This window comes from Podarcis muralis, chromosome 6 (assembly GCF_964188315.1).
Source record: "Podarcis muralis chromosome 6, rPodMur119.hap1.1, whole genome shotgun sequence".
Taxonomy (NCBI): Eukaryota; Metazoa; Chordata; class Lepidosauria; order Squamata; family Lacertidae; genus Podarcis; species Podarcis muralis.
The window spans coordinates 86,867,422-86,880,444 of NC_135660.1; the positions used below are offsets into that span (position 1 = coordinate 86,867,422).

The window sequence follows — 13,023 nt, forward strand, 5'->3', positions numbered from 1 at the left end:
CTGATCAGAAGGTTGGCAGTTTGAATCCGCAAGACTGAGGTGAGCTCCCATTGCTCTGTCCCAGTTCCTGCCAACCTAGCAGTTTGAAAGCACACCAGTGCAAGTAGATAAATAGGTACTGCTGTGGCGGGAAGGTAAACTGCATTTCTGTGCACTCTGGTTTCCATCATGGTGTCCCGTTGTGCCAGAAGCAGTTTAATCATGCTGGCCATATGACCCGGAAAGCTGTCTGTGGACAAACGCCAGCTCCTTCCGCCGGAAAGCGAGAGAAGCGCTGCAACGCCATAGTCGCCTTTGACTGGACTTAACCATCCAGGAGTCCTTTACCTTTATACCTATTACAGCCAATTTAGTTACTGTGGAGATTCTCGTAAGAGTTCTAAACAAAGCAGCTGAGGAAAACCTGGGATAGGTACAAGCAAGTTACGAGATAAAGAGTTAAGTCTATCCATATCGGAATGCCTCCCCTCATTTTAAAGTAACTTTAACAGAATATTGCACAACTCTAGGTCTATTCACTCATTCACAGGGAAGTTTTTAATGTGTGACATTTTAGTGTATTTTTCATCTTTGTTGGAAGCCACCCAGAGTGGCTGGGGAAACCCAGCCAGATGGGCGGGGTACAAAAAATAAAGACCAAACACCCATGTGGGGGTGGTCTTTGCTAACATCACTAACTTCTGGATGCAGTCCATCAAATGAAATCAAACAATATTTGTAGGAATACATATGTTCAGCCCATCACATGGTAGAAAATATGATCATGTTGTAATTAAGCTGGTCATCTAATGTTCACCCTTTCTCAGACAAAGGCAAGTTTGTGAGAGTCTGTCCTTTACAATGCAGCATGGGAAATGATCTTCATAAACCAAAACTTTTTCCAAGTTTAAAAAGCAAGCCGCAGCTTTGCGAGTTGGGTTTGCTCCTGAATCCAGCTTTCACATCAGGATATTTAAGTAGCATCCATGGCCTTTTACAGTCATTTGGCTATTTTCATTCGAGTTCTGGTAACATCGTATTTGGACGACGACACCAATGTGCCCTGTGTAGGGCTGCTCTGGAAGACCATGCAGAACATGTATCCAGCCCAGATCATTAACTGTCAGTGGGCATCAACAGCACCCAACGCCTGTTATCTGGCGACTGGCTATTGTCTAGGCAAGATGCAAGGTGCCAATTCTTACCTCGGAACTTGAATACTTCTGGAAGCATGTGCTTCAATATGTCCTCCACCCTTCTAACAAATATACCTAGATCTAATTAGATGCTGCCTCCAAATGCCTGGATATCATAACCAGTAGTCCCAGGGCATGCTCCGTACCTGGATGGGAGAGGTGACTGCCTAGGGACCACCTGTGCACCGTCTTGGCTTCCATGATGGAAGGAATGCGGAGATATCAATGGAAGAAAATACAACAGTGGCCACAAAAATACAGGGCTCTCTCAGTTACAGCACACCTGCCCTCGTTCCCCAAGGCACAGCCTTCTGATGCCTTGCTAAGACTATGGTTTCAAAAGGTCTTTTGGACGAGCTATGGTTTGGCAAGTTTTAGCTCAGTGCGGGCTGGCTGAGTTTTGTGCTTTTAAAAAAGTTTATAAAGTGTTCAAATGACTTCATTTGGTATTTTAACGTTTAGCTATTTATTCTGTGAGTCTAGGGGGCCAAAGGGGACGCGGGTGGCGCTGTGGGTTAAACCACAGAGCCTAGGACTTGCTGATCAGAAGGTCGGCGGTTCGAATCCCCGCGACGGGGTGAGCTCCCGTTGCTCGGTCCCTGCCCCTACCAACCTAGCAGTCCGAAAGCACGTCAAGTGCCAGTAGATAAATAGGTACCGCTCTGGCGGGAAGGTAAACGCCGTTTCCGTGCCCTGCTCTGGTTCGCCAGAAGCAGCTTAGTCATGCTGGCCACATGACCCGGAAGCTGTATGCTGGCTCCCTCGGCCAATAAAGCGAGATGAGCGCCGCAACCCCAGAGTCGGCCACGACTGGACCTGATTGTCAGGGGTCCCTTTACCTTTACCTTTTAGGGGGCCAAAAGGCAGGACAGGGGTGAATTAAGTAAATACACCTGCCAACTGGTTCAGCTGGGAAATCAATGCTGCCCCCCCCATCAGAGTCCTTCCTTCCTTCTTCCCATCTTTTTCAAGGTCCCTTTCCTTGGCTCTCTGTTTTGGGAGCACGCCACGGTTTCGGGATAAGCAGAAGTGGGGTAATGACAATAGGAAAGGAAAAGCTTTTGACTCCGGCCTCTGCGCTCGTAACTTACCAGTCACTACAGGGTATGTCTGGGGTCCTGACACGTTGTTCCCCAGGTCTGGGTTAGCAGAGCTGGATAGACTTGACTTGACTTCATCAAGACCAGGGGTCAGAGCTGGGAGGGAGTACTCATTACCCTAGGGGAGAGAGAAAAGAAAGCTCTCTATTGATGGGCTGGAAGGAAGGGAACGGTGGGCAGATGGGAGGAGGGGGTGACAGTTAGGAAGAGGTGCAACGCGGTCCCTGCACAGATGGGAGCAAAGAAGGAGGGCACAAAGCAGAGGAAGGGCAAGCTCTGGCCAGCCCCCCCCCAGCCCCCACCCCACCTCCTCTTGCCTATGAATTTCCTTGTCCCTTACTGGCCAGATTCTATTGGCAGATGCTACAAGATGGAGGTTTGGCTGGGAGAGACCCCTTCGTTCTTTGAAAGGCAGATTCAGAAAACTTGACTGTTCTCTCCGCAGAGTGTGGAAAGGAGACTGCGGAGTGTGGAAAAAGGTTCTGCTAGGGGCAGAAAATGTCCTCTGGGGGTGTTTGCATTGTGATGAAGGGTGGGATTTGCTTGCTGATCAGCTCGTCCCCACAGCCGTTCTTGGGCTCTCTCTCTCTCTCTCTCTCTCTCTCTCTTATTTTATTTATTTATTTTTTTATTTTAAAAGAGCTTCCTTTCTTGCTTCCCCCAACCCTTGTGCATTGGGGTATGAAATTGGGGTGGGGGCAGGCCACATGGCTAACAGAAGGGTGGGAGGGGGAAAACCTCATTGCATTTGAAAAGGGTGTCCTGTCCAAAAGGCAGTGGTAATTGCCTTTTTATTGTGGCAGCCTCCAAACCAGACACGGGAACCGGAGAGACTACAGGAGGGGGGGAAAAAGCAGGAAAAGTTGTTCTGATTAATATTACGTTAAATTAAAACTGATTTTCTGCTCTTTTTGCTTTGTTTTTTCCCTGTCCCCGCTTTCCATGCCAGCTCCCAGAGAGCTGCCCTCCTCCTGCCGCCCTCCCTGGCCAGCCGCGATTGCCTAGTCATTTCCAATTCCTTCTTGTATTGATCTTCCTGTAGAAATCAGTTTTGTAATTAGCTGCAAATTAGGCTTTCTGCTGGGGGTGAGGCTGCCCCCTGATTTATCACTGGAGTAATTCGCTGTGATCGGAGAGAAATTAAAATGAACTCAATTAGGCTTTGGATTTGCTTTATGGGCCCCATTCAGAGTTTCTGGGGGGAAGAATGACTGTGCTGGTGTTTAATAGTCTAATGAAAGTAAATAAAGGTTATTCATTGTAATAAACTCAGGGACTCGGGGATAGCAGGAGCCTAAAGCCAACCTCTCCTTCACTTCCCATTGTTGGCTTACCGCTTGGGGTGATTTAAAAAAGACTTTTGATCTTTGTGTTAAAGGCAAACCGCTTGGGGGATAAAAGGAAGCCTGGGGGAGGCAGGTAAAGATGAAGGAGGGACAGAGCTTTCCAAAGCAGCGCTTGGGCTTGGCATCAAGCAAAGGGGAAAACGCTCCATTCATTCTGCACAAGTCCTTAGCTTCTGCTGGCTGGGCTGAACTGAAAGAGGAGGAGTTCCTGCTGAACTGTATCAAATCTGCATCCGCACAGCTTGTGTCCTGTCTCTGACAAGGGCACAACCACCACCACCATCAGTTGGGAGATGGCACAAGGAAGCTCTGTTTGGCCGTTAGGAAGCTCAAAAGAAGAGTTCTCTGTAAACTGAAGGGTCTGTTAAATCAGAGGTGAGCATTTTAGTCAGTGACTCGGCTTCCTTCTTGCCTAAAGTTTGACTTTATTATTTTTTAAAACAACAACAACACACCCCTCGTTTTTGCAACCTAACAGTCCTGTATTACTATGCACAGGAACAGAATGAGAATTTACAGGTCCTCTGATAACTGCTCTACAATATTAAAACAGAAATTGGGAGCCCATTTTTTCTTTTCTCGGAGGATAAAAATAAAATAATGCTACATTATTTTACAATAAATCATGATTTACAATAAATGTTTCATCTATTCATTATTTATTTTGTGTGTGTGTGTGTGTGTGTGTGTGTGTGTGAGAGAGAGAGAGAGAGAGAGAGAGAGAGAGAGAGAGAGAGAGAGAGAGAACTTCCCAGGAAATACTTACTGAAGAGTGGTATATAAATCAATTAAATATTTTTTTTTTAAAAAAACCCACTCAAAGGACTAGCCTTTTAGAAAATATCTATCTAAATCTCTGTGCAAGAAATACTGTTTTTACACTCAGCTGTGACATCTCCTATTGGAGTTCCTACTTGGGGAAGGGAATTAACTGTCTGTGACCTTAATGAGAACAAAAATTACACTGATGTCTTATAGGTAATGTGCACAGAATCTGGTCAACTGAATCTTCCAAAGTAGCCTTCGTTTGTGTATCCCAGATGGAAAAATATAGACCACTGCCGTCTTTAGGACACAATGGTTGAGCACAAACAAGAGTGCATGTGTAGATATTTTGGGTGCGTCCTTACACAATCAAATAACAAAAATGCCTAAATGGTGTGTTTGAGTGGCTGTGATTGTCTGAAGAGCGTTGCAGGAAGTGTGCAGTTCCCAAAGTGATGTAAGCGTGGATGTGAGTTATAGGTTGCCTTCAACATTATCATCCAAGGTGCCTCGAGGTGTACAAACAATACTATCGGAAAGCAGTATGTGTGTCTGTTTCCAAAAGGAGGCATGGAAATTGGGGGGGGGGGCTACAGAAGACACAGGACTTCTCTAGAAAATGTGCCTGCATGCTAGTATTTCTGCATCACATTTCCATGTACCTTAAAGCACAAAGTGGGCACACCAGCACCTTTCAAAAGTTGGAGATGTGCTTTCTGTGTGCTTGGGTGTGTGAGCATGCAGGCAGATTTTGCACAAGTGTGTGGTGCATAGCTGTCAACCGTCCCTATTTGGCGGGAAAGTCCCTTATCCCAGCGCCATGTCCCGCTGCTGTCCGTTATTGATGATGTCCCTTAAATTTCCTGGGTTTCAAAGGAAACAGCTCCTCTCCCTCCCTCCCTGCCGGCCAGGGAGGAGGAAGGCTCCAACTGTATTGCTTGGCTGCGTTGCTCACCCAATAAGGAGTCTAAGAACACCTGGGGGGTGGAGCTTGCATGCCTTGTGCTGATCAAATCGGCCACGTTGCCTGGGGATTCGCCTTTGCTCAACGCTTCCCAGCGGAGAGGTGACGGTGGTTTTCCTTGCTGCATCCCCTTTGCCGGGTTGCTGCGCTGTGGGAACCACCGCTTGAGGCTTTGTTTGGCTGCTGGCTGGGCTTTCTGCCTTTGGCTGGGAGGGGCTCAGAAGTTGAACATAGCTGTGCTCTGAAAATCCCTTATTTTGGCTGCTGATCCCTTATTTTTGAGGCTGCTGGTTCCTTATTTTCAAATCTGTAAGTTGACAGCTATGGTGTGGTGACAACTGGGGAAGCAAATGATGCGTGCATGCCATGGACTCAAATGAGTTTTTTGTCTGCCTGTCGTTCTTTCAAGACAGATGCAGATATGACGCACTTTAAAAGAGTGTGGGGACTCACAAAGAAAAGTATGCCAAGTGGGAGGGTGGGCATGTGAAAATGGATACATCCTTTACACCACAAACTCATGTTGGTTTCACGCCAATTTAACTGTCATGGTTTCCCCACAGAATTCTGGGAACTGTAGTGCGGGGAGGGCATGAGAGCCTTGTTGAAAGGCTGTCCCCCCTCATGCAGCTACAGTTCCCTGGGGGGAAGGGGTGATTAGGAAACCGATTTGAGGTCTGTAAATGCAGAGTAAGGCAAGTACAAGTACCGTATTTTTTGCTCTATAAGACTCACTTTTTCCCTCCTAAAAAGTATGGGGAAATGTGTGTGCATCTTATGGAGTGAATGCAGGCTGGGCAGCTATCCCAGAAGAGCAAGAGGGATTGCTGCTTTCACTGCGCAGCGATCCCTCTTGCTGTTCTGGCTTCTGAGATTCAGAATATTTTTTTTCTTGTTTTCCTCTTCCAAAAACTAGGTGCGTCTTGCGGTCTGGTGCGTCTTATAGAGCCAAAAATACGGTAAGAAGGAGTGAAACAGCTTCTCCAGCTGCGTGTATCCCAAATGCTTCTCTCCCCCCCCCCCCGCCCAAGCTGGGTCCACACCTGCTCAGATTTGATGTGCTCTGATGCCTGGAAGACATCAGGGTAAGAAGGACGCTCGAAGACCCGATCTAAAGCTTCCAGCTGCTGCTGCGTGAAAGTGTCGGCACGAAGGTGCTTCCGCAAACTATCCACACTGCTCTGGGAATCGCCGTTGGGGACTGAGCCCTCGGATACTTCTGCGAGACACAGGAAGAGATAACAGGGCATTAGTGAGGGTTGTCTCTCTCTTGCCAAAAGCACCCAATGTCTCCTTCTCAGTTCTCTGGGCAAGAGGGTCTGGGAACCTGGCGACGTTCGCTCCAGATCCCAGGCCCGTCTCCCAAGTGTCTTTTTTTGTGTGAGCTGTCCACCCCTTTTAGAGGACAACATCGAGGCTTCAGAACCAAGCCCAGTCTGCACAAACTTGTACTCTGTGCTAGAGATGGCGTTTCACTTGGTGTTGGGGGCTGTTTGCATCAGCCTGGTGTAATCTGGGCTGTGGAGAATTAGGGCTTAGTTCCTTAGTCTGATTATTCCTACTCTTTAATATATATAATCACCTAATCTACATACCATGTAGCAAAAAAGAAAGAAAGTAAGTGGGGGGGGGGGGAGGTGAGGGGAGAGTATAGGACACCTGCTCATACAGGATACAAACAGTTTGTACCTCTTTACAGAAAGGGGTGGCCTTTTAGAGCAATGCTCTCCAGTGCTCTGCATATAGCTTTTGTACAATAGTTCCAAATGCATATAATCACTTAATGAGCCACATTCTGAAAGCAACAAAAAGCCACACACTCAAGGCTGCTGGCGCAATTCCCCCACCTCAACCCACATGTCTGCAGTCCTGTTAGTCTACACATCTTTCTCTCTGTGTCTGTGACACAAATAGACACACACACACACACACACACACACACACACTTTGCATCAGATCAAATTCTCTGGGCAGTCAACACCAAGCTGGGCACTACCTCCTGAACACAAAAGCTCCACTTTACTATGCCCCGGGGCAGAAATTCTCTGTTTCTTAATCCTACTTGTATGTGCACTCTGTCAGGCTAAGGTCTCGAGTTGCTGTTCATATACCACCTTCGACCTACGCTAGACAAATTTGATAGAAAACAGCTTTGTACTACGTGTATGCAACCATATTTAGATTTTTTTTGGTAGATTTTTTTGGTAGATTTGCATTGCCCATTGCATGACGAGATCTCAATACAAGCCCCAACATCACTGTCACAAGGTAAACAGACCACTAAATAATTACATTTGATTCGTTATTGAGGAATTGCCCATCCACTTCCCATGTCAGGCTCTGCCTATTGCAATCCTCACCAACTTCTGCATCCGGTTATCAGGCATGGAAGGGTGCGAGTTTGTGTGTGCCTCCCTGCGCAGGGAATAATCTGGAACCTCAGACAGCATCTCCCCCCCCCCCCCCCCAATTCCAAGTTGGCTTGCGCTTGCAGAGATACAACATCAAAAGCCTAGCGATGAATCGCTGTTCAGGTTTCAAGTTGTCGTTAACGACAGCTTTGGTGGGTCTGTGAGGGTGTTGTGGACTTTGCACTGTTCTCTTCCTCCCTGTGGGAACCAGGGGGGTCTCCAGCAGCCAGACTATAGAGACTATAGTTTTGTCTCTTGGCTTCCTATCTCAAGGAGCCTGCAGTCCAAAGCTTGCTTCTCCATTGTGGCCTTACGGTAGTGGCCACTTCCCTCCCGACTGTTATACATGTCAGTTTATATGTGATTATACAATATGATATAATCAATACTGCATTATATACAGTAACCTAATACAATATCACTTGTAAGACCATGGACAATATTACATATTGATTAGTGCAAGCTTGCAGCCTCCTGCTTCCCCACCCAGCCTGACATTCTCATTCAGTGTGGGGGTTGGGGAAGAAGCTGGAGCTAAACTACCTTTCCTCATCTCATTTCCATAGAGTGGGCTTTGAGAATCACTGACCCCCCCCCCAAAACGCTCAAAATCCATGGGTACCACTCATGCTTGTATTCAGAGGTAGACTTCACAGCAGGAGGGTCGGCGGAAGGAATAATGGGCACAAACCAGTCAAAAACAAGCCCTTCTAATCCCAGCGATTGAAATGGGAGACATGCAAGCACATGTTTAACGCTGCCATCCTTAACTTTTTTTTCTAGATTTGAGCCTAAGATCAGAGTTTATACATTGGAATGGCTCAGCAACAACCGTCAGGAAGCTAAGGAAACATAGGACCTCAGAAAAGTTTCAAAGAAAGGTGGTTTTTGTTTTTTTACCTTTTATGCAGCTCAGTGGGCCATGAAACAGTATATGAAAAAGTCTGAAATGTATCTGTAGGTAGGGACAGGCATCAGACCCTGTGAGGGTGTTGGGCTAGGACCCTATAAAATCTACAATCACTATAAATCACTAAGTCATTTCTGGGTAAATGTAATATACCTTTTTTTTGTCTAGCTTAAGGAAAATGGCTGATTCTAGGCTGTTGCATGACTTCTGGTGACAGGTGCAGCAGTGGACAAGTGAAAGGAGAGTAAAAACAAAGAGTCTCTGGGATGCAGATACACAGGGCTTTCCACACTTCCTCTTCTCCTGCTGCTCCCCCCGCCAAACCAGTGGGGGAAACTGCTCTTTAGTGCTCAATCGGAGTAAAGGGCAATTCAGGTTTCCCCTGGACTGCCAGTTGTTCCGATCTATCACTAAAGAGTGGGTTTTCCCTTGGAAAGAACTGGGGCAAGCGCAGAGGCACCATCTTGCGTCCAGGATTGGGGGTGGGGGCAGCACATGTCGTGCATGTGTGGTGTCATACGTGTGGCACCAAATTGTCGGGAGGAGGCCAAGCGCTGAGCCCAGAAAGAGCCAACCACTGAACCGTGCTGCCTTTGGCCTCCTCCTCCTCCCTCTCAACATCACAGGGGCCTTGCCAGAAAACACCGAGGGGGCTGAAGACCCCTCTGCCCCTAGGAGTTGGTGCACTTAGGCAAGCAGAAAACCGATCGGACCCGTGCTTTCAAGGCTTGCTACAAGGAGAAATGTAGACGACCCCCCACAGTGTCAGAGGCAATTGGGAGCCAGCCAGGTCCCCGTCTGGGGTGCCAAGCCGCTCCTAACCTGAAGGAAAAGCAAGGGGAGGAATGTGGACGATGCTCTAAAAATGAATTAGGCGGCAGTCGAGGAGGAGGAGTGGGAGGGTGGCAATGACAGTTATTGGACAAGCATGAATTTCGCTCCACCTAATCTATACAACGGGGAGAAATAATCTATATAACATTTCAGGTTCAAAAGTCTGTTTGACATTCTGCCTTCTCTTCCCATACATCACACTGCTTTGCCAGAACGGACTGTCTGAAAGCTGTGTTTGGGGGGGTTTCCCCCTCCCCGCCACACACATGCAGGCCAGAAAAAGCCCGGACGACTGCCGTGTGAAACAGCGCACTGGAAAGTCACCAAAATCTTCAAGCCCCCTTCCTCTCTCTCCAGAGGACTAAATGCAAACGGACAAATCAATGTATTCAAATGCGTACCTCGCCACCACCCTGTGAGCCAGGAGTAGCTTACATTTATTGAACGGCCTCCACTGTGTGATCATGGGAGACAGGAGGAGATAAAAAGGCTGGAGGGTTATGAGGGCCTGGGGAGCAGAGAGAAGGGCACATCCTAGTACCTCTTCAGGCAAGATCAACATGGGAAGCTGCGGAGGACAGCAGGCGTGAAAGAGCAAAGGCCACATTGGGATAGGGAGGAAGCAGTGCCGGATTTAAAGGTAAAGGTAAAGGGACCCCTGGCCATTAGGTCCAGTCGTGGCTGACTCTGGGGTTGCGGCACTCATCTCGCTTTACTGGCCGAGGGAGCCGGCATACAGCTTCTGGGTCATGTGGCCAGCATGACTAAGCCGCTTTTGGCGAAGCAGAGCAGCGCACGGAAACGTCGTTTACCTTCCCACTGGAGCGGTACCTATTTATCTACTTGCACTTTGACGTGCTTTTGAACTGCTAGGTTGGCAGGAGAAGGACCAAGCAACGGGAGCTCACCCCATCGCGGGGATTCGAACCGCCGACCTTCTGATCGGCAAGTCCTAGGCTCTGTGGTTTAACCCACAGCGCCACCCGCATCCCTAGTGCCAGATTTACCTATAAGCTAAACAAGCTATAGCTTAGGGCCCCACTCTCTTGGGGCCCCCCAAAAAATGTAAAGGGAAAAAAACACCTGGATATACATTTCCAAAATATAAGATACAAAACAAATAAAATAAAACCTACAAACAGCAACAGTGTTTTGTAGGCTCCTGTGATGTAAGTCATGGGCCCCGCCTGCTAGCCTGTTCCCTAAAATATCACTGGTTTGCTCATTTCTATATATAGGGTGCCTACATTCTGCATCTGCAAATGGCTTTAGATACCTATTAGGTCCATAAATTACCATATAGCATAAAAAGGTAAAGGGGACCCTGACCATTAGGTCCAGTCATGGCTGACTCGGGTTGCGGTGCTCATCTCGCTTTATTGGCTGAGGGAGCTGGCGTACAGCTTCCGGGTCATGTGACCAGCAGGACTAAGCCGTTTCTGGCGAAACCAGAGCAGCGCATGGAAACGCCATTTACCTTCCCGCTGGAGCGGTACCTATTTATCTACTTGCACTTTGACGTGCTTTCGAACTGCTAGGTTGGCAGGAGCAGGGACCAAGCAACGGGAGCTCACCCCGTCGCGGGGATTCGAACCGCCGACCTTCTGATCTGCAAGTCCTAGGCTCTGTGGTTTAACCCACAGCGCCACCCGTGTCCCTTACCATATAGCATATATTGTCCAAGGGCATCAGGTAGCAATAAGCAATGGGTGGGAATCAAGCCATCCTCTGCATGCAGGGATTTTCTCCACCCAGGAGATATTGTCAATCCATATTCCAATTAAATAGCAGACCTTAGTGCTGGTAGCATTAGCCAACATGTGCAATACAGTTTACATGTCTGCATCCCCATCCGATTGGCAACAAGGCTATTGTACCATAAATGAACGAACGCTTGTCTGTCTCTGGAGGCTTGAGAATAACGCCAGCGCAAAATAGCCGAGAAGCCTAATTCTAGGGCCCTACTGGCTTTAGAGCCAGTTCTTTCAGGTAGCACTCATCGAATCATTCACATCAACCCTAAGTCTTGGGGTTTGATTTGTGCCTGCATTTTTAAATGCTCCATCAATCTGTACCCCACGATTCTCCCCCTAGGCTATGGATTTGAACGTAGCAGATTTGGATGAGAGTCATCCACCTGTTTAGCTGCAGGCCCAGCTGATTGCAATGACTTTGCAACGAAAGGGGGTGAATTTGCCAGCCACCCAGACAGCACCCACACGTGGGTGCCAATCACACATGCTCCAGGTTAGACAGTATGTGCAGTCGCAGTCACCATACATGAAGATCTACAAATCGTTTACATGCTTTCCCCTAAACAACCCATATATGAAATTCAAAACACAAAGTAGGCATTGAACGGTGACTTGGGGTTGGAAATGTAAAGAGACTGAGGGAACATTCTTTCACCTTTGGTGGACGTGCCCAAGAGTTAAGGCTTTCTGGGAAATGATCTATAATGAACTGAAAAAGGTATTTAAATATACCTTCCCTAAGAAACCAGAGGCCTTTCTTCTGGGCATTGTTGGCCAAATGGTGCCAAAGAAGGACAGAACCTTGTTTATGTACGCGACAACAGCAGCAAGAATACTCATCGCAAAACACTGGAAGACACAAGATTTGCCCACTTTGGAAGAATGGCAGATGCAAGTGATCGACTACATGGAATTGGCAGAAATGACCGGCAGAATCCGAGACCTGGGAGAAGAGACAATGGAAGAGGACTGGAAGAAATTTAAAGACTATTTACAAAGATGTTGCAAAATGATTGAATGTTAAAATGATGCAGGAGAGAAGGACAATATGGCATTAGTGATAAAGCTGAAAGGAATATGTAAAAGTATGGTATAAGAAATAAGGGTGAAAAAAGTTAGAATAATATTATGTCAGAACTAAACGAAATGATACGAAGGGAAAAACTGGTGACATAATAGTTGAAATGTATAATAATAATAAGATTCAAAAGAGGATAAGATATTGCTGAATATGATTTTTTAAAAGAGAACACAGAAAAGGGAGATGTGAGGAAGTCAGGAAAGAGGGTTATGAAGGTAGCAAGCTAGAAACAGGATTTTTATGTTTTTCTTTTCTTTTCTTATGTATTTCTATGTATTTTCTTTTGTATTTTCTAAGTATGTGAAATCTGTTTAATTGTTTAAAAATTTTAATAAATATCTTAAAAAAAAAAAAAAGAACGGTGACTTGGGGCAAGGCTAACAGCAATTATAAAATGGTTTTCTTTCTGTTTTGGTTGTTGTCTCATTCCTTCCTGTCTACTAAAGGTTCTGGGTAACTCAAATGGCTCCAGAGATAGAGAAATAACGAACACACAAATACCTACCTACCTTTTGTTGTTGTTGTTGTTGTTGTTGTTGTTATATTGCTCCTAAAAGCTTTGAAACCTGAGTGCTAAATCATCTCCATTCTGGGCAGCACAAACTGCGCTGTAATCTAATTAATGCAATCTGCTGCAGCCACCTTTGTATCTACAATTCCACATAGGGCATTCATGCCTCTGT

General features: G+C 46.7%; 1 protein-coding gene across 25 annotated transcripts in view; it reads right to left on the reverse strand.

Moving 5' to 3' along the window:
- The window catches only part of PAX2 (paired box 2), a 143,966-nt gene that overhangs the window by 28,912 nt on the left and 102,031 nt on the right, over positions 1 to 13,023 (reverse strand). For 18 of the 25 annotated variants that reach the window (XM_028728975.2, XM_028728974.2, XM_028728970.2 and 15 more), the window contains 2 exons: positions 6,394 to 6,569; positions 2,267 to 2,393 (listed from right to left, as the gene is read on the reverse strand). The exons of 3 other annotated variants lie outside the window; for them this stretch is intronic. In XM_028728975.2, coding sequence (XP_028584808.2) covers positions 2,267 to 2,393; positions 6,394 to 6,569 — 303 coding nt within the window. The remainder of the gene's footprint in view (positions 1 to 2,266; positions 2,394 to 6,393; positions 6,570 to 13,023) is intronic. 4 more of the 25 variants (XM_028728978.2, XM_028728977.2, XM_028728987.2 and 1 more) reach the window with 1 other exon arrangement.